The sequence below is a fragment of the Zootoca vivipara genome, chromosome 9 (genome assembly GCF_963506605.1).
Source record: "Zootoca vivipara chromosome 9, rZooViv1.1, whole genome shotgun sequence".
Taxonomy (NCBI): Eukaryota; Metazoa; Chordata; class Lepidosauria; order Squamata; family Lacertidae; genus Zootoca; species Zootoca vivipara.
This window is the reverse complement of record NC_083284.1, coordinates 51101364-51122510: the sequence shown is the minus strand read 5'-3', so window position 1 is coordinate 51122510 and position 21147 is coordinate 51101364. Positions and strand designations below refer to the sequence as shown.

The following is a 21147-nucleotide window of genomic DNA, read 5'->3' as shown; positions in this document are numbered from 1 at the left end:
TCTCCCCCACCCCCGCCTGTCACACAGCACAGGGCCGAAGATCGGCGGGCGCTGTTTGCCGGGCTTGTCAAGCCCAGCAAACAGCGCCCGCCGATCTTTGGTGACAGGCGGGGGTGGGGGGAGAGCGGAGAACGATCTCCGCTTCCCCCCCCACCCCCGCCTGTCACACAGGACAGGTCCGAAGATCGGCGGGCGCGGTTTGCCGGGCTTGTCAAGCCCAGCAAGGAGCGCCCGCCGATCTTCGGTGACAGGCGGGGATGGGGGGAGAGCGGAGAACGATCTCCGCTTCTCCCCCACCCCCGCCTGTCACACAGCACAGGGCCGAAGATCGGCGGGCGTGGTTGCCGGGCTTGTCAAGCCCAGCAAACAGCGCCCGCCGATCTTTGGTGACAGGCGGGGGTGGGGGGAGAGCGGAGAACGATCTCCGCTTCCCCCCCACCCCCGCCTGTCACACAGGACAGGTCTGAAGATCGGCGGGCGCTGTTTGCCGGGCTTGTCAAGCCCAGCAAGGAGCGCCCGCCGATCTTTGGTGACAGGCGGGGGTGGGGGGAGAGCGGAGAACGATCTCCGCTTCCCCCCCCACCCCCGCCTGTCACACAGGACAGGTCCGAAGATCGGCGGGCGCTGTTTGCCGGGCTTGTCAAGCCCAGCAAACAGCGCCCGCCGATCTTTGGTGACAGGCGGGGGTGGGGGGAGAGCGGAGAACGATCTTCGCTTCCCCCCACCCCTGTCTGTCACACAGCACAGGTCCGAAGATCGGCGGGCGCTGTTTCCCGGGCTTGTCAAGCCCAGCAAGGAGCGCCCGCCGATCTTCGGCTCTGTCCCCCGATGCGCGACGGCTCGGGGAAGCAGGCAGGGAGCTCCTGCTGGGTCCCGCGCCTTCGCCTCTCGCTCGGTCGGGGCTACACGACATGGCTTATTTTCGGGGTATGTCTTATTTTTCACCAACCCTTAGAAATCCTGTCATGGCTTATTTTTTGGGGATGCCTTAAAATATGAGAAACACGGTATATCCTAAGAAAAAGGACATAAGTATGACTCTGGATTTTAGCGTGAGATCACTGTCTTCTGATATAACATCCCATTTTTTAGTTGGGGCTGTCAGAACAGAATCATGCAGACACTGTCACATACATTTTACATGGGGATAGGCTGATAAGTATCAAAATACAATTCAAACTGTTATTGATAATATCGATCACTTTACCACCAATATTACATGGTCCAAGTCTTAGAAAAACACCAAGGAGTCTTTTGTATGCAAAAATCAAAACTTCTGGGCTGCGTTTGTAAAAAAACAAAAACAAAAGAACACAAATGAGCACAAAAGCTTTGTTAAAAAAACTGTATTTTCCAAATCACTGAAACACATGGAAAGTGCAGAGATGAAAGTTAATCTAGGTGATGTACATATGCACGTTTACAGACAACATTAGCACAGAAAGACATTCATGATATAACCTGATTAAATATTTAGTTCAGTCCTGAGCATTTTTTTATTTAAATGTAACAAGAAGGCAAAAAGTTGAAATTTGATTTTCATTCTATAAATGATTTGCTATATACTTTGTTCAGTTGGCTAAAAAATAATAATATTGCTTTGTACCTGTAATACTTAAAATTTGATATATAGAACTGTACTAACATACTGATAATGGGAACATGAAGATTATTATATTTCTTATATCCTATGAAGGGTAAATCCTACAATAAAAGCAGTATCTGTATAACATGAAATGTGGCTGGTATTTTTTTTATCAGTGTCTCATCAATGTTATTTCATTACTGTATATAAACTGAGTTCAAAACACAAACAAACAAACCCAGAACAGTTCAAAATTCATTCCTAAAAATGAGTTGATATTACTGTAGTCTGACGAAGTCAGAAGATGTATTACTGCAGTGACAGTTGCTCTCATTTTATAAATGAGCAAATTTTGCAGAACTACCAACAATATTATTTCTGCCAATATTCATGATTTATCAGAGAATCCTTTTTGGTTCCCTCTGAAATTCTCTCTCTCTGTGTGTGTATGCATGAACAGCTTCTCTGCTAAGAAACCAGAAAGCTGTATACATTTCTCACAGTAGCTTTTTTTTTTTTAACCCGTAAATTTTAAATGGCCAGAACTGAACTACTGTATATTAAGCAGTACATAAATAGGACTGAAAATAAATAAATCACAAGATAACAGCTCTATACATAATTTCTACAAACATTTATATTGTCAAACCGAGAAGCTGAAACAGTCAAACTTTATTTCTATATTAAACAATTTGAAACTTTAGCTTTTAGAGATTGACCTCATCAGAATACATGGCATGAATGTCTTTAGATTAGGCCTAAAAAAGAGAGGTAAAGAAAAAGGGGTACAGTTAGTTTACTGACTACCTCCAGGTTTGAAGTAATATTTTAAGATTCTGAATAATTACACAGACTTCTGCATAATAAGAGAACACTTGGGGAGATTTACAAAAATAAATTAAGGCACAAGTCCCCCCCTCCCCCAAAATCAGGATTTCCAAAGATGGCAACAAACATATTTTAGTTATGCAAACATATTTTAGTTATGTTCCCCTAATCTTTCAATGAGACAATTACATTCTGGCAAAAATAAAATATGACATAATTTATAATAATGCTGCAAAATGGTCAGTGTTCTAATAGTCTAGCCCTTTTGTTTCCTTGCTGGATTTCATATATAGTGTGTGCATGTATGATTCATATACATAACCAGTCATGTTTGTGCTCATCAAAATGCTTCCAAACAGTTCAGCCAACTTGCAAAATGGTGTCTGAAAGCCCATGTTTTGTAAGCAATATTTGTGAGGCTTACAGTTTGATCCTATAAATGCCTACACAAAAGTCCCATCGAGTTCAGTGGAGTTTGCACTCTACTAAGCGTGCATAGGATTTCAGTCCTGATTCAGCAAAAGTAGCTCACTGCTGCTAGTTCTCTCAAGTGCTCTCCTCTGGGCTGCTCATCAGAGCAGCCGTCAAGCTGAAGGTAGACAGAGCTTTGCCAAGGCCCATTGTGATGACCTCAGACTTGATCAGCAATGTGCCTCCTGGTGACATTCAGAGCCCATCACTGGTAGTGCTAATATACACATAACACATTTGCAGACATATGCCTCTTTTAAAAGTAACCAGATCAGTTTGAATTCTGACAAGCACATTCATATCGTCTTTTACCTTTTATCAATACAAATTCCTGTTTAATCAAGTTAAGGTTCCAATTCCATAGATACCTTGATCATGCTTATTGTGCCATTAATTAAACACATCATTTTAAGTGCTTCATATCACGAGTTTCCTTAGAACACACACACACACACACACACACACACACACACACACACACACACGGTACTTAAGAGCAATGAATTTCCTAAGAACCACTCCTTTGAAAATTGCATGGGTCTGTTTGGGCTTTATCAACTTGACTTTTCCTACAGGCTACTGGCTGTAATACTAAACAAACGATATTCTATTCAAGGGTTAGTTTTATCTTTCAGTTTATCTTTCAGCTCAGGTTTAAATACTTTGTGCGTGAACCTGAGTCCCATTTCAGAAAACAGCTGCCCTTTGGGTAGTTTCAGTCTATAAACACATTTCAGGGTTACAGACTTGCCCCATATTACTTCTCCCAGGTTATAGATGCAGAGAACATTAGGAAAAACCCAAATATAGCCCAAAGTCCAGTACATTCGCAAAATAATACTCCTGCAACTCAGTATCCTATGCCACTTCCTTCATACAAAGACAGAAAGGAAAAGAATTGGGTTCAACATTGAAAGTTCCAATGTGGGTGACACAAATATAAACAGCACCTGTTTGTATGAGGCAGTCTTGCTGTTTTGGAAGAGGGCTCGTGCTTGCTGCTAGCTACAAAAAAAAATCACACTTTGTACAAAAATATTGCATGGCCTAACAGCCATCTTCACAGTCTGCTCTTGTGAAAAAACAGTGAAACGAAACCGCCTGTTGAACACAATATTTCTCAACACAGTGCAGTTCAACAGGATATACACACTTGGTACAGCCTTTGTTCCTTGATCCATCTTTACAAAAAAGTAGCGTATCTGTAATACATACAAACTGTACAAAATTAGCATCATGTACCAGAAATATTCTACTTTGGTTTTCTGGTGTGGAAGATTTAGGCAGGGGAAGAGAGAGGAGGCTTTCTCTTGCCTTTATATAGATATATATTTATATGTATATGTATATGCATATATAAAATCTACCAGCACATAATATATACCACCACATAATGTACTGTATTTTTTTTTTTACAAACAGTATCTAGGCTTGGATGTAAAACAGTAGGCTTTATAATCATGGGACTATACTACAAAAAACTGTCATCTTAAAATAAAAAAGATGGACGAGTAGAAAAACAGGTTGTGGGGAAAAGCTTCATAGTTAGACATCATCAGCTGGCAGAGATGGTATGCTGATCTTTGCTCTTGTGAAGTATGCAATCTTCTCCCTTAAAAAAGAAGGAAGAGGGAATACATTTTAAGTGGTTAAAAAATGGGGAAAAAGAAAATCACAGTGAACATGCAAAGGAAAAGCAATGCAAGAACCGAGTAACAATTTTCCACCCACCCAAGCAAATCTCTGCATAATTCAATCCTTTGGAATAAAATGATTACTTGACGTCTGTGAGGGCAGAGAGACTTTCTGTTGGTCATCAAGCCAACATATGCCTGTTCCACCTGCCTTGCCTCAGCCTCCAGCCCTGGGAGCCTTTCCCAGACCATGACTTTGAGAACAGCAGAAGCAGCTGGGAAGAGGTCAGGGATCTTTTTAAAAGTAATTTTATAAGTTGTGTGTCCTTCTTTCTCAATTAGATCCTTTTACATGGTTTTGTTTGTTTGGTGGTATGTTATGCATTGAAACTTGCCATTATTTTTATTGATTAGTGTAAGAGAGAGGGCTTGCAGAGAGCAGCCCACTCTGCTTACTTCCATCAGATGGGAGAGCAGCAGCAAGTCTGGGAGTTCAAATCAGGAACAGGAAGGGTTAAGACGGGTCCAGGGCTCTGCAGAGTCCTGGTGGCTCAGCTCCAGGTTGGTAGCAGGGAAGCAGGGGAGGAGCTAGCTTCAGCAGGGGCTGGAAAGGAGGGAGTAAGTAGAAGGGCACCTCAGGAGCCTGTTTTGGGACCACGGAGGACCCATAGAGCAAGGAGGAGGGGCGTTTGGAGTCTTAAAAGGGGGGTCAGAGCCCACGAGACGCCATTGTGGGCTTCTGCCCCATGCAGAGCAGACATGATTTGAGACATCTCACCACTGTATATAGCATGCACAATAAAACTATGAAAATCCAGAGGATGTGTGGAGTGCTTACTCGGGAGTAGCCAACACCCCATCTGTGACAATTAGTAATTAGTAATTCCTTATTGTAAATGATAAGTGTAAACTGTTTAATTATTTGCTGATTATTTTACCGTGTACTATTAGATTAAAATGGATTACTGAATATTGCTATATTTGATATAAGTTTGTCTATTTTAAAGTTCCTGTGACTTTTTATATTGGATCAGATTGTTATTATTAATGTTTGATTTTTATTATGTTTTTGTATGTGATGGAAGCTGCCCAAGGTGGCTGGGGCAACCCAGCCAGATGGGGGGTGGGGGGGGGTATAATTTTTTATTTTTTTAAAAAAAATATTAATTAAACTGTACAGTCAAACCTCTCCTTACGTCTGCCTCCGCTTGCGTCCATTTCACCCAACGTCCGCAGCAAACCTGGAAGTAACCGGCGGGTTTGCGCCGTTCGCACCTGCACAGAAACGGGCAATTGCCGCCTGCGCCTGTGCACAACGGCGCCTCTCCCAGTGACCCGTTTCGACTTCTGGATGGGCCTCCGAAACGGATTGTGGTCATGAGTAGAGATTCCACTGTACTGCTGGAGCAGGGCTCAAATCACAGAGGCCCCAGCCCTCTCTCGACCTTTTGCAATGGCTCCCTTAGCTACTGTTGAATAAGGCTACCTGGGTAAATCTTTGACTTCCCTCCCTCCATCAAGGGCCCCATGGTATTCCTGCCTGCTTTCTCCACTGTATCTCTTCGTCTGGGGCCACATGCCTTACTAAGGAAGGTTGTCTGGTATCTAACTCTGCATTGCTGCATTTACCGTAAATCACATGTCAAAAAAACTGGCATCGTCCAATACACGGATAGTGGCATGGGGGGGGGGGAGATGCCGCAGCAAGCGGGGAGCACTACCTGGATCATTTCCTGCGCACAGCGGCATGGGGAAAGGTGCCCTCTGGCGAACCGGCTGGCTGGCTGGAGCGCAACTTCCCTTGATGCTGCTGCGCGAGGGAAACACTCCCTACCTGAGCACGGGAAACTACTGTATCTAGGGCAGGGATCCCCAAACTGCGGCCCTCCAGATGTTTTGGCCTACAACTCCCATGATCCCTAGCTAACAGGACCAGTGGTTGGGAAGGATGGGAATTGTAGTCCAAAACATCTGGAGGGTCGAAGTTTGGGGATGCCTGATCTAGGGAGTGTTTCCTGCGTGGAGCTGTATGGGGGGGGAGGCTCAACAACTTTGGGCCATCTCCCCTCATTTTCTTAAAATTGTTGCTGTTGTTGTTTAGTCGTTTAGTCATGTCCGACTGTTCGTGACCCCATGGACCATAGCACGCCATTGAGTCCCCCCCAAATTAGGGAGGGGTGTCTTATATGGTACATAGGGGCATCTAATAGACGGGAAAGTACAGTATTCAGGCTGTCAATCCACAGGTTTTGTTCTCAGGACAAATCTCTCTTTAGCCAGCTGAATGTCTGTGTCTGCCTACCTGTCGTCCCCCTTGCATTTGGTATGCATATTGACCACCTGAGTCTCTTGCTACAAACCAAGAGTCCTATCTGCTGCAGGTTACATGAGCTGAAGGAACTTTACAGCCAGCAGAAAAACAGCAACCATGCTCTCTGGACATAAAAACATCTGTTTTCTTGCTGGAGTTGGGGAAAATAAAATCAGTTCTACTACACCTCTACTTGCATTCTGCCAAGGGGAATCACAGAGCTATGTCTATTTGGTTGGCTATGTCTGTTTGGTTGGCTGTTTCCTCTGGATTATTTGAAGTCATTTGGCTCGTAAATGGATGAAACTGGGGTGAGGATTTACTGCTGAAACCATTAATGCCTTTAGCTCCAGCACTCGGAGCTGCAGATTCCACTTCCAAACACTGCACCTTCTTCCCAATGCTCAGAAACCACATCACAAAGCATGCCCTGAAGACATCTTATTTTAAGAACATGCAGTACTCCGAATTGCATTTATTGAATAGTTAATCCCACGGCATCAACTAATTCTAGAAAGGTGCATACATAAGATGGGAAGGCCAACTGTCACAGATTTTTCTACAGCTCCAAGGAATCAGGGGTCTCTTTACCTGAATGACTGCACCTGCAGCGGCACCTTCTGGCTTTGCTCTCGCAACCGGCACACATCCTTCGACGCTTTCCTCATCAATTTTTCAGCACTTAAACCCTGTTTCTTTTCCTCCTTTGATTGTTCAGCCTGGTGAGGGAACAAAATTACAGCTAACAGTTACCAAATGACAATATGACAGGATTCAAGAAGCCAGAGGGCGAGAGAGAGAGAGCGAGCGCACCTCACAAAATGTCTTCAACACAACATGCTCATGGGACATAGGGCGGACTTGCAAGCAGAGGAGAGGTGTGCATACTGCAGCTGGAAGTTGTGCATTGTTCATTTAACAAAATAAGACATATTGGCACCGCAGCTAAAATGACTTGGGGCCAATTTTTCAACAAGATGCATGAAAAGGACTCCACACTTCCTGGCATGTCCTTTAAAGGGCTTTTAGTCCATGTGCTGGTGCATCTGAAGCTCATGGCCCAGAAGGCAGCTCTATTGGCATGCAAGCTCTCTGTTGCAAAGGCTGGCAGATGGATGGAAAGCTTTTTAAATGAGATGCCAAGCCACGCAAAGCCTGTTTTTGCACACCCAGTATCTCATTTAAAATCAGTCCTTAGGATGAACTAAGAAGCAGGTATGGTCTGGATTTTATAATCAGGCAATGTTCTTCAGCCAAGTGTTTTGAAAACCCTTCTGGCAATTAAGAGTGTCTAATATCTCAAACACCCCAAACCATCTTTCATTTATTTACTTCCTGTGATGTTGATTAGTTTTATTAAATGCCCCCCTGCTGTGTTAATAAAGTATTTGGTATCTTACTGCCTGTCTCAACTTTTTACTTTAGTACACTAAAAGCCCTAAAGTGCCTATTGACTTTTGCATTTTAATGGACACCGAATTTCTATAGTAAGCACAGCTTTGCCTTCTGGAGTAAACGCTGCAAAACTGCAGAGGATGATCCAAGCAAGCTTTTGAAGATCTATAGAATTACATAGACTTGAACAGTAAGAAAGGAATTTTATAGACTTCGGAATAGGTTCTCATTTCTAGTTCTTATAAAAAATGCACTCAGTTAGTATTAAGGGGGGGGGAAATCAACTCTAGAACTTTAATACAGTCGCACCTTGGTTTGTGAACGTTTTGGCTCCCGAACGCCACAAACCCAGAAATGAGTGTTCCGGTTTGCGAACGTTCTTTGGGACCCAAACGTCCAACGTGGCTTCCGATTGGCTGCAGGAGCTTCCTGCAGCCAATTGGAAGCCATGCCTTGGATTCTGAACATTTTGGAAGTCGAATGGACTTCCAGAACGGATTCTGTTCGACTTCCGAGGTACCACTATATTTAAAATAAGGGTGGGGGGTGAGGGGACAAAATACCAACTGGAACATTTTTCTTATGTATGGGAGATAATAGCCCACATCTAACAGAATTGGGTATGCTTAAGCCCATTGGACTGCATCCAGTGTTTCTCTTCCATTAGCAACTTCCACTTGCAGATTTAAGGGAGAGGCACAGGGGGCGCAGGGCAATTGCTGGGAATTGCTTCCCTTCCCATTCCGTTGAGGAAGCCTTACCATCAGCATAGCAACACCATTGGCTATATCCAGTGCTTTTTTTCTAGGGGGACGCGTACCCCTAAATATTTTGTGTTGCCCCGACCATTGACAGACAGATTGACATGCCAGCTGTCTCCGCAGTAGCAGTGCAGACTGGAGCTTCGTAGATCTCCCTGCCGGTGCCTGGGGAGGGGAGTCTGGGGCAGCCGCAGTGGAGGCAACGGCGCTCCTCCTCCTCCTCTTGCCGGGCTAGAGCCAGCTGGCAAGCGCTCGCCCCTCCTCGCTCAAGCCGACCCCGCCACCATTGTCACTGGGGGCCTTCCTGTCTTCTCAGTGCCACCTCCGCCTCAAGTCCCTCATCCGGGGGTTGGGGGAGCAGCCAAAATGAGAGTACCCCTAAACATTTTTTTAGAAAAAAGCACTTCATGTGCATGCTTCTCTTTCATTTAGAGATGTGCAATTTGATGTCTCTACCTGTTTTTCAGCTTGTTTCAATAGCTTCTGGAACCTTTCATCCTCCAACACCCGTGGAGGAAGCTCTGTCTCTCCTCTTGCTTTCATCTCCTCGAGCTTCTGCTTCAGGTCACGCAACATCTGCAGTTCATAATTCAGGCGACTCTGCCGTGTGCGAGAAGCCTGGAGGTCCAGCTCCAAATCCAGAGAGGTGCGAACAGGGCACTCTTGCGTCGCTCTTCGCATGTTAGGCTGGCAGGCAGGCTACAGTTTTCAGGAATTCCAAAAACATAAGAATGAATTTAAAACCAGGAATGAAAACTTCACAAGATGATGTCAGCATACCTACATAAAGCATGCCAAGTTTATTTATATTTTTGTATTAGACAGCTTTTTCCTATATATCAGTGTTTTCAGTTTTTACTTTGCTTTAGCTTTATATTGGTTTTAATTTTTATAATATGTTGTAAGTCGTTTTTAGTTTACATTTCATTAAAAATAACAAAGTTATATAAATAATATATGTATGTACTTTGTGTACAGATTAATGCACACAAAGCTGTGGTCAGACTAAATGCTACAGTGCCATTATCCTTCAGTTGTCCTGAAAATTAAGAAGTTTTTCCTCAGTTAATTAGAGTATGGTGCTGATAATGCCAAGGATGCAGGTTTGGTCCTGATATGGGACAGCTGTATATTCCTGCATTTCAGGGGGTTGGACTAGATGATCCGCAGGGTCCCTTCCAACTCTGATTCCAGGCAAAGACCATTCCATGTTAGGAACAAATTTCACAACAGGGAAGGCCCTTAACTCCTTTCTCATCCACTACTGTACCTGCAGCCTCCACCTCCATCTGGGATTCCCAGACGATATTTATCACCTTGAAGGGAAAAGCAGTAGGTGCAGGGAAAGGGGCAGGTTGAGGAGGTCTGTGACAAAGTGCCATTTCATGAGACCCCCAACAACTGCCTTGCTCAACTCCCCCCCCCCCCTTTTTAAATTGTACTACACCAAGAAGCACATCCCTGGAATTTGTTTTTGTGGCAGTGGCCATCTCCCCACCAAGTGCAAATCAGTGAGCAGAACACTGGTGGCAAATCCAAAATGCCGACTGACTCTACTAGGCACTGAAATGCAATTGCCTGGAGTTTTACTCATAGTGGTACAATACTAAGGTGGAGGGTAAGTTGTAGGCAAAAAGTGGCTGACCCAGAAATAATTAAATAGGAATTTAGTCCCCACTCCCCCAGGCACTACCCCACAGCAAATGGTGCCCTCTTCTCAACCACTTGTAAGCTTGTTGGCAGCAGCCATGATTTTCTGACTCAGGTTGTTCTCTAGCTCAATTCACTGTTTCCCCAATCTGGGCACAACTAAAGCACAACTGGGCTAAAAAAAGGAGAGATCAGAGCCACAACTTCCTTTGGGCTTCATTCAAATATGAATGAGAAGCCAGAGCTTCCTGGAATGAGAATAAACCACAGCAAGCAACTTCAGTTTGTGGAAGAAACTCTTTAATTTAGCAAAGTGTTTGCAATGAAATGGAAAAGTTAGCAGCAAATGGTCAGACACCACATACCCTTTTAACTCTCAAGCTCCGCCGTTCAGTGGCATTTCTCACAAAAAGGGATTTTTTGGCCAAGGTTGAGCTGTCGCTATCACTTCGATTCAACTGTCAAAACAAGGAACAGACAAGAGAGTTATAACATAAAGAGATTGGGTTTGAAATGGAACAGCTCCTAGTGTTAAAATTGCCAAGAGTAACTACTGCATGTACTAATGGAGGTGCCTACACTCTCACCATTAGTCTTATTAGTAATAAATGCAGAATTGCTAAAAAGCCACTGTTTGATTATCAATAATTCATTAACCCGGAAAAGTGTCATGATTCCATTACATTAAACAATGTTTACATAGAAGCCATCACCAACTGCTCTGCTGCCCTCAAGTTTCAAAACTTGAGCGTCTAAGGCAGAAAATCATCTGAAAGTTTCAAAGGAAACTTTGCTTGGTCAGTGGATCACCAAGAAACTCCTTATACCGTGTTTCCCCCTTTTTAAGACACCGTCTTATAACTCCCCCCCCCAAAAAAAACACAGGGTGTCTTATTTTCGGTGGGGTGTCTTTTTTTTTAAATTACCTGTCATCTAGCCCAAATTCTACCATCAAGTTACCCCAATGCAGATGAAGAACATGAGTGTCCGATGAGAGGGGAAAGAGACGGAGAAGGAGGGAGGGAGAGAAGTCCCAGAGCAACCCCCCAGCCCTCCGGATGCTGCAGTCGCCCTCCCACCCAGTCCCCTGATTTCTGCCGATCCGGAGGCCACAGGCTCAGGCACTCCGCCCGGCCCGGCAAGGCGCTCCAAGCACTTGGCGTTGCGGAGCGCTCGGCGTGCTCCATGCTGCAGCCGCCAGTTTCGGGCGGCGGGGAGGCAGGCCTCCTTGGCCGGGCCAGGCGGAGGCCGCTGGCTTAGGTGCTCTGCCCGGCCGGCGCTCCAAGTGCTCAGCGTTCCAAGCGCTCGGCGTTGCAGCCGCCGGTTCTGGGCAGCGGGGAGGCAGGTCTCCTCGGCGGGGCCAGGCAAAGGCTGCTGGCTCAGGCGCTCCGCCTGGCCCGACAGAGCGCTCCAAGCGCTCGGTGCTCCGGAGCGCTCGGTGCGCTCCACGTTGCAGCTGCCAGTTCTGGGTGGCGGGGAGGCAGGTCTCCTCGGCGGGGCCAGGCGGAGGCTGCTGGCTCAGGCACTCCGCCCGGCCCGACAGAGCGCTCCAAGCGCTCGGTGCTCCGGAGCGCTTGGTGCGCTCCACGCTGCAGCTGCCGGTTCTGGGTGGCGGGGTGGCAGGTCTCGGCGGGGCCAGGCAGAGGCCGCTGGCTGGGGTGCTCGCCCAGCCCAGCAGGGCGCTCCAACCGTTTGGTGCTGCGGAGAGCTGGGCACGCTCCATGCTGCAGCCGCCGGTTCTGGCTCCAGGCACCGAGCCGTCAGGCCTCCTCCTGCTGCTGCTGCCGCAGCCGACGTTCTGAATCCCGCTGGCTGGCTGGGGCGCTCGGCGGTCTCGCTCCACACGGCATGGAGGTATGCCTTATTTTCGGGGTATGTCTTACATTTCGCAAATGTTTAAAAATCCTGCCATGGCTTACTTTATGATTACGTCTTAAAAAAGGGGAAACACGGTATTGGTTAACGTGAGGAAGCTTCATTTACTGTGTTTTTAAGGTTCTACAGATTGCAGTAGAGCTCTAAGCAGGAAAGTTCACAATGGATTAAGAAGCTATGTACTGAAAACAGATTTTTTTTTTTAAAGCTTACATAGCCACACAAAATGTTGGACTTTTCCCTCTGCACCAAACTGGGACCATTGCTTGATCAACTACTGATTATGCAGAACACTGGTGTAGCATTATAGGCTCAAACACTCCTTCCGCATGCCCTTGGGAACAGTAACTGAATGTTTCTGCTCCTAATTTAGTAGCAATCCAAAGGCTGGGATTTGCTGGGTTTGGACAAAACAGCCAACTGTGGTTTCCTGCAAACAAGGAATGGGAGCTTCCAATATCCATCTCTCCCAAAGGAGGGGAAAGGGAGTATATGTAAGCCCAAGACTCAAAGCTGCTTGCATTTAATAGAATGCTAAACCATGATTTAGTATTATTACAGCTGACTGCAGTGAGTATTTTCTTCAGACCTAAGATTACAACCAATTCGAAACGTAGAATTGTTTGCTTCTCCACATTTCTGTCTTATATTGAAAGGTCCTTCTGAGAAGGATCCTGTCTTTGTTTCCGATGCTATTCCATGAAACACCACGTAGAATGATATCACAGTGCAAGAGCAACAAACAACTTTCTGGATGTCTTTGAACTGTAACTCCACTTTTGTTAACTAATTGCGGATTGTCTCACCTTTAACCCCCACCCCCTTCAAATAATCTCATTTTTCTTGCTGTATATCCTGAACGGGTTGCATTCCAAGACAAAAATGTCATATTAAACTTTAAATGAAAAGAAACTACATGTAAGATATACATTTCAGTTCTTCTAGAAGGCATATTAAACAACATTATTTACAAGAATTATACCACAGAATTTTCAATAATTAACAAGTTCTGAGTCTTAAAATATGCTGATGTAGCTAGCATTTGAAAAATAGCTTTGTGATCTAGGTTTCTCTCTCCCCAAAGAGACATTAGTTTTCCTACTCTAGGAAGTACGCTGCTAAGCGATCATGGATGATAATGCCATACATTAGTGCTTAAATGTCATTTGGAGAGGTACAAACAGAATCAGAAGCTCAGTTTCCCATTATACAATTTGCAGAATTATTACTTTTAAAGAAAGATGGATAATAAAAAGTATATTAAAACAGCCTGCAATTATCTAATGGTAAATGGTGTGATTAGCAGCAGCCAACATAGGTTTGTTAAGAATTAATCATGGTAGATCAACCGCATTTCCCAGTTTGGTAAAATAAACTCTTTTAGTAGAGACTTTTGCCCTAGTTCCCAAAGTGCTAGATATATGTCCAATCTGGGCAAAACCTCTAAAGGAGGGCATAAGATTGGGACACACACACGGACACACACACACGGACACACACACACGGACACACACACACACACACACACACACGTGTGTGTGTGTGTGTGTGTGTGTGTGTGTGTGTGTGTGTGTGTGTAAAGGCTAATATGAGATTACTAGTGGGATTGTGTAAAGGCAACCAAGATAGATCAAGAGTTTTATCAGCATATATATGCCAAGTGTCCCTTTCTGGCAAGGCAATGTAGAGTTTTACAGGCCTTTTGCTACCTCTTGTTCATCTACGTTGGGCCTCCAGTTGGGTTGTCTCAAGGATTCACCATTTTGTGTGTGAAAGTGTTTGCGCCCACTTCTTAGGTAAAGTAGCTATGCTGGTAGCTACTTTAACCACATTTGCCACCTTCCTCCTAGTCCCTCCTTTGGATTTGAGACTGAGGGGGCTCAAGACTTCAGAGTTTTATTCGAGAAAAGCCAGACCAGTTAGTCATCGCAGACATAGGGAGGGACAGCTTGAACAAAAAATTAGCCACAATTCAACCATACAATGCTGCAGCACAAAGATGGCTGCCATTTTGAAATTGTTGTATCCATGATAGAAAGTTACTAGCACCTCAAATGTAGGGGTCTTGATTTATACATTACAATAGCTTTCCTCCACACACCAAATGAAGATCCAGTTCAATTTAGGAAAGATTTAAAGAACAGCTAAAAAGATGATATTATAAGAAGTGTGAAGAACAAGGCTTTGTTTAGCATCCAGTTTTTAGATATTTAGCATTTCAGAATCAGACAGAAATTGTTCAACCCTCAGCAACTGGAAGGGAGGATAAGGAGCGATTTTCAGAATAATGGAAGCCAAACTGAATATTCATACATTCAGTCACTGATTGTTTGCAAGTCTCTCATGTAACTCTACCATCTCAGTTTTCACATGAGCAGTTTGTTTGAAAGCACTACTATGATAATGTATAAACTGTTGCTTCGGAACTAAAGGAGCTCCATGGAAACTGTGTCGGTACAGCTTCTTCCAGAAAAGGTATTTCTGAAACAGCACAGTCAGAGGAAGTGCCATTTCCACATTGCACATATTATTTTCAAAATTACATACTCCTAGCAATCTCACAGAAGCAGCATGTTGCATATAAACAATTGCATTAGCAGAGGTCGCCACAGGAAAAAAAAGGACAAGATTATCTGAGGCTTAAGGGGAGGCCAATGGAGCCATCTAGCCATCTCTATCCAGCCACTGGGACTCTTCCCAAGCCCTTCTCCATCTCTATCACACACAATCTGGGCCATTCTCAAAAGCTTTTGCCTGGCTGGGAAGTGTCTTTATGTTGTTATAATGCCTCTTGCTTGCCTGCCTGGATAGGCAGATGTGTGCATGTGGGGTGGTTGTATGTGGTGTAGAAACCTTTGCTTTTCTGTGGTTGGAATGTCACCTGCTCTGCAGAGGTAAGAACTGCATCCATTGGTCTGCTAAATTAAGGAAATAACAGCAGCCCTGCTGGATTCTACCCTACCGCCTCTGATCCTGGAGGCAGCACATAGTCATTGTGGCTAGCGTCTTTCAATGGCCTTATCTTCCACTAATTTGTCTTAAAGTCATCCATGCAGGCATCTCTGCCATGTGAAGAGTACTTCTTGTCTGCCACGAGTATTCCAACATTCAGCTTGATTTGGACAGCCCCCCAATTCCAGTATTATGAGGGGAGAAAATTGTCTCCCTATCTACTTTTTCCACACCTTGCATAATTTTATAAACTTCCATCGAGCCCCTCCCCGCTTACTTGCTTTTTTCCTGCACTAAAAAGCCCTGGTGCTGTAGTCTTCCATCACAGGGGAGTTGTTCCAGCCCTATAAATATTTTGGTTGCCCTTATTTGCACCTTTCCCAACTCTCTGATGCTGGAACAGTATTCCTAGTGTGGTTGCACTATAGCTTTGTTTAATGGCATTATGATAATGGCAGTTATATTTCTAATCCCTTTCTTAATGGTGCCTAGCATGGAATCCACTTTTTTCACAGGTGCTGAATAATGGGTTGAAATTTTCACTGAGTTATCTGCCACAGCCTCAATCTCTTTTTCCAGATCAGTCACCACCAGTTCACACTCCAGTAGTATACATGTGAAGTTAGGGGTGTTATCCTACATTCATTTTGGGGGCCTCCCACCACCACCAACCATTGGGACACAGACACCAGAAGGCAGCCCAGGAGAGCATGCAGACCTCAGACTGAAAAAGGCCCCCCCCCCCCCCGCTCCTGGCATATGGAATTACAGTGCAATCCTACACACTTGGAAGCAAGCCTTACTGACTTCAGGCTGAGGCCTTTTGTGCATGCTCGTATATTTAAATCACATGACTCCCCCCAAAGCATCCTGGGAACTGTAGTTTGTGAAGGGTGCTGGAAATTGTAGCTCTGTAACGGGTAAACTACAGTGCCAATGATTCTTTGGCAGAAGTCTTGTGCTTTAAATGCCTGGGCGCAGCCTGTCTCCTAAGCGTGTACTGTTTATATACGGTAGCAGTGTGTGTGAATGTGTTTATGCCAGTGGGGTGGGGTGAGGGGATGTCAACAGCAGCAACAACCTCCATGCTCGCTCATAGCAAGCAACAAATTCTAAAGTCCACAGGCAAGAGTGACAAGCTTGCTATAGCTTAGCAGCTGGGAGATGGATGCCGGGTTGTCAGTGGATGGCTCATTGCCAGTAGCATGCTACTGCCAAAGAAGTTAAATGAGTCTTTTAGTTAATGGGACCTCGTGGAGAACACTCTTTGTCTTACCCTGCAGATGTACTGGTTCCGCTCGCCTGGAGAGAAAGTTTGTGAGCGCACTATCATGCTGTTCCTGACAAAGGGATGCTGCTGAGACTTGAGGCCGGCTCTGTCCTTGGGTCGTACAGCCACACCCTCACATCTGTCTTCTGTGTTCGTTTCCTTATCAACCTGTTGAGGACATTGTGCATTGTTTTCAATCCTTAAAACTAAAACCTCCCCACCAAGCTTGCTTTCCCTCCCATTCTGGCACAAATCAGTTAAGATAAAGACAAAGAACCCAATGTACCACTCAGCAATAATAGACAAAAGGTACTATTTCAATGTGTGAATCTTACTACACAAAGCATGACACACTCACCTGCCTGAATGGTATGTGAATCTTAATTAACAACGAATTCCCCTACTCATACTGTATTTCATATTAAAGGCTTGTGACTCAGGCTGAAACAAGGGACAAAGGGCTGACCTCAGGTTAGAAGTTTGTGATTTTACTAATGGAAACAAAAACCTTGCAGGAGAATGAAAGCTGGAGAAAGTTTTAAGTAAATGAAGTCATATTGTCTGTTTAAAACTAACACTTATAGCGAGGCCTACCGTTTGCTAGCTGCAGGAATGCTGTTGTCCTCTCTAGAGGTGGTCAAACAAATACTGGAGAAAAAGCATATTTCCTATTCTAAAACAACAACTCCTCCCTTTACTTAAATTCCAAGTCTTAGAAGAACTGATGGAAGTAACCAGAACTGGCTACTGTTGTGAATTACACTAAAATCCTCAGTGGGGTACTACAAGAATGTGGACCATACTTTCAGGTTTTCTGTTAAATGTGTATATTATTTTTGTAGAACAATTAAAAATGTAGGAAACTTAGGCCATAAGTGGTAAGGAGGTATCAAACAGGTTCTAGCCAATGAACATATTCTGAGACATTGCTCAAAACTCTATATAACCAAGAGGTCTTATCAAGATCTTCTGTTTGGTATTTTTCCAAAGAAGCAGCTGGTACTTAAAAAGGAGATCACTTTGTTTATATGGAAAGTAAAATAATAAAAAATAAGAGGAAGGGGAGCAGGCTGCAGTAAAAATCAGGCTGCAGTTCAAGAGCAGAGCAAGAAGATGCTTTATCAAAGTACAGATAGTGTACTCACATGCTTCCAAAGCCATTCCTTCATGCAAAAGGAAGAGGAGTGCCTCTTTGCAATTTTTGTAATTAAAAGTAATTGTTTTTAGTGGGTTGGATCCAGAGTTGCATAAAGTGGAACTCTGAAAACTAGCAGAAGAGGCAGAGCTGATTTTGGGTGATATTCTCTCTTCCCTTCCAATCTCTCCCCCCCTCCCCTCGCACAAAAAACGAAACAAAACAAAAACCTGATCCAGAGGGTTGGAGGACCATTCAGAACTGCAGAGGAGAGGGAAATTGGTGAAAATCACTTTCCCACTCCTCTTGCCCACAGCAGAATCCACTTCACACAGTGGGAGTCTCCATTAGATCCACTTGACCTCCATAGGATGAGTCCTTCTGCTCACAGAACATCAGGTCTGGATCCCACCCTATAGGTACTGCCTCCTTAACTGGGAGACACCTTTTTAGTTGATCAAAAGTCCTTTTTCTTTGTTTAATTCCACCAATTCTTTGACGAAAGCGTACAACCTAAACACACAACACACAATTCTCCTGCACTGCTCTGAAGCGCTGAGCCCTTATTATTAAAACTTCATAACAAATGCAAAAACAAAAATATTAAACCATCCGTGTATGCAAGTATAGCTTAAACATTAAAATAGCCTATTAAATATTTAATACATTCATTATTAAACATGAATAATCTCCCAAATAAACATTAAATGTTAACTAGCAAGCTGAATGCTTTTCTTGAGGACTTAAGAATCTCTTTTCTGCTTTCCCCCTTTACTGTATATCAAAACAAAAAAAGGATCACTTTGTCAGGTTGGGGGGGGAGGGAACAGAACCTGTTAGAAACCAATGGTGAGTTTAAATGCTGAGCTGACTTTGGCAGTGTGTTGGTGCTCACTGCATGCACACCCCTCCCACTCCTGGTGCACTGCCCCGAACCATGAGCAATACGCAAAGGACAAACCTTGGCTTTCGATTGTGCGTTGTTTGGAAGGAAACAAACCATGCGACAGGTTCCAGACACCACATTAAGCAAGACTCTGGTTTGTGCTTGTTTTCCAGTGGGGCTATGTGCTTATGAACTATGGTTTGTTTTGAATTATGGTTTAATGTTACATGCAAACCAGGCCTTCATTTATTAACATAGGGCTGAAAACAATAAACAGATTCCTTATGACAAACATTGTTGCCTTTAAACACACCACCATGCTCGACCAAGTACAGCCACAGGATGTCAGTGTCCTCTTTGTGGTGCATTAGAGAAACAATCTGAAATATTCACCAGTATGGGTGGCGCTGTTGCTTGCTCATTGTGACATGCATGTTCATGTTTTCTGTCTTCCCTGTGCTTGATTTCACCTTCCTCTACCAGTTTAAGGCAGAACCTGTTGTCGTCGGAGTATCTGCTTCCCTCTGCCCCTTTAAGATTGCCCTCTTCTTCTGTCACAATCTCACTGGATGCCTCTGCCAGCATTCCTAGCCTGTGAGAACAAAGTAACCCAAGTTTACCCTTGAAAACTGACAAGGCCCGCAAAGAGGAAAGAAAAAGAAAAAAATACTGGCATGCGTGGGATCTGAACCCTGTACAAAAGATATATTATTATTGACACATTATCTCAGCCAGAAGTAGATTAGAATTTCAGTACAACGCTTTCATGATCCGACATGTGAATGCATTATATTAGTCATCCGCTCCAAGAAAAACAGAAAGGTCTGTTGCAAATCGGTTCCCTTACAACATTCTGACAAAAGCGCAGTACGTGTGACATCCACAGATGGTTCTAATGGAGAGATGCACGATACCTTTCTCATGATTATTAACCAGCAAATATAGAACTAGCAAATACAGACTAATTCTTTTCACATTCTCTATAGATATCAAGATTATATTAACATGAACGAGGCAGGGGGGGGCACCCTACCTGCATTAAGGTTTGTTTGTTTTTACGTGAAATCTTAACACAAGGCAATTAATCCACATTTAATAACATCTCTACTGAAAGATGAATCATCCAAACTCTGCATTTATTGTGGACAATGCAAAGCTGGCTCCAAAGAAGGGATAATACCCATCTTCATTGTTTATGCCATTAAATAGCATAAAAGGCTAGTGCCTTTGCCTTCGCAACCTGCTTATAGGCTTCTTGGAGGCATCTGACTGGTCACAAAGGGAAATAGGATGTTGGACTAAATGGACCTTTGGTCTGATCCAACAGGTATCACAGGTTCTTACGCATGGGGAGTGGACTGTAGTCCCTGCAGTCATTAGCTTCTGTGCTATTAAGGAGAGAGGGAGAGCAGGCCTTTGCCTTCCGGCTGCATCGCTGTCCACCCACAAACTCATGGGGAGAGCCAATGCACGTCCACCAGGCTTCCCATCTGAAAATACGCTTCTAATTGCAGGCAGGGCTGGCAGGGGAAATGGGGGTTGGGATTCCAAGGGGTGTGGGTCTCCTGGAAATCTTAATTGTGTGCAGACTCAGCGGTGGAAGCATGTGCTGCAGATATGCCATTCATAATTCCTGCTGCACTTCCCACTAAAGACACAAAAGGCTACTTATATTTAAAACAAACAAACAAAAACAGCTTCTCTCTTCAGCACTGGGGAAACTGGTGTAGGGAAAACAGCAAGTGAAACGTGCAGTTCTCCACCAAGGGGGTCTAAATAATAAAAGCAGCATCAAAAACAAAAAAGCAGCATCAAAAACAAGGCTGATCATTGAAAGAAACCTCTGCTCACCATTTGCTTCTCGTGCACGTAAAATTAATGGTAAGAAGTTAATTTTACGTGCACGAGAAGCAAATGGTGAGCAGAGGTTTCTTTCAATGATCAGCCTTGTTTTTGATGCTGCTTTATACATATTTTTTAAATAAAAAAAAATCAATCTACCAGTCTTCTTCAACATGTTGTGGCTCCTGTACACCCTTTTCTTCTTTTTCCTCCTCCTCCTCTTCTTCTTCCTCATCTTCTTCTTCATCTTCCTCCTCTGCCAACTCTTGTTCTACTGCCTGCAGCTCTGCTGATGTCCTTTCCAGTAATGCTGACACGGCATCCTAACAGAGACATTGGAAGCAGATCTACATTAGATGAGATACTGAGCGATGTTACTTATAAAACCTGCCGTATTAATATTTCGGAACAGACAATGCCTTTGTCAATTACACTGACATTGCCAATTACACTCTACCGGAATCTACCTTTCAGAAAAGGTGTTGATTAAAAGTATTGATCACAAAAAACATCTGCAGGAACACATTAATATAAGCAGGGTAACATCATGAG

The 21147-nt window shown here is 44.1% G+C and overlaps 1 protein-coding gene across 2 annotated transcripts in view; it reads right to left on the bottom strand.

Moving 5' to 3' along the window:
* Positions 1–1331: 1331 nt before the first annotated feature.
* The window catches only part of WWC2 (WW and C2 domain containing 2), a 169208-nt gene continuing 149392 nt past the window's right edge, over positions 1332–21147 (bottom strand). For both annotated transcript variants that reach the window (XM_060278728.1, XM_060278729.1), the window contains exons 17-23: positions 20755–20918; positions 19147–19345; positions 16739–16900; positions 11001–11093; positions 9442–9684; positions 7421–7548; positions 1332–4496 (exon numbers count right to left, since the gene is read on the bottom strand). In XM_060278728.1, coding sequence (XP_060134711.1) covers positions 4430–4496; positions 7421–7548; positions 9442–9684; positions 11001–11093; positions 16739–16900; positions 19147–19345; positions 20755–20918 — 1056 coding nt within the window. In that variant the 3' untranslated portion in view covers positions 1332–4429. The remainder of the gene's footprint in view (positions 4497–7420; positions 7549–9441; positions 9685–11000; positions 11094–16738; positions 16901–19146; positions 19346–20754; positions 20919–21147) is intronic.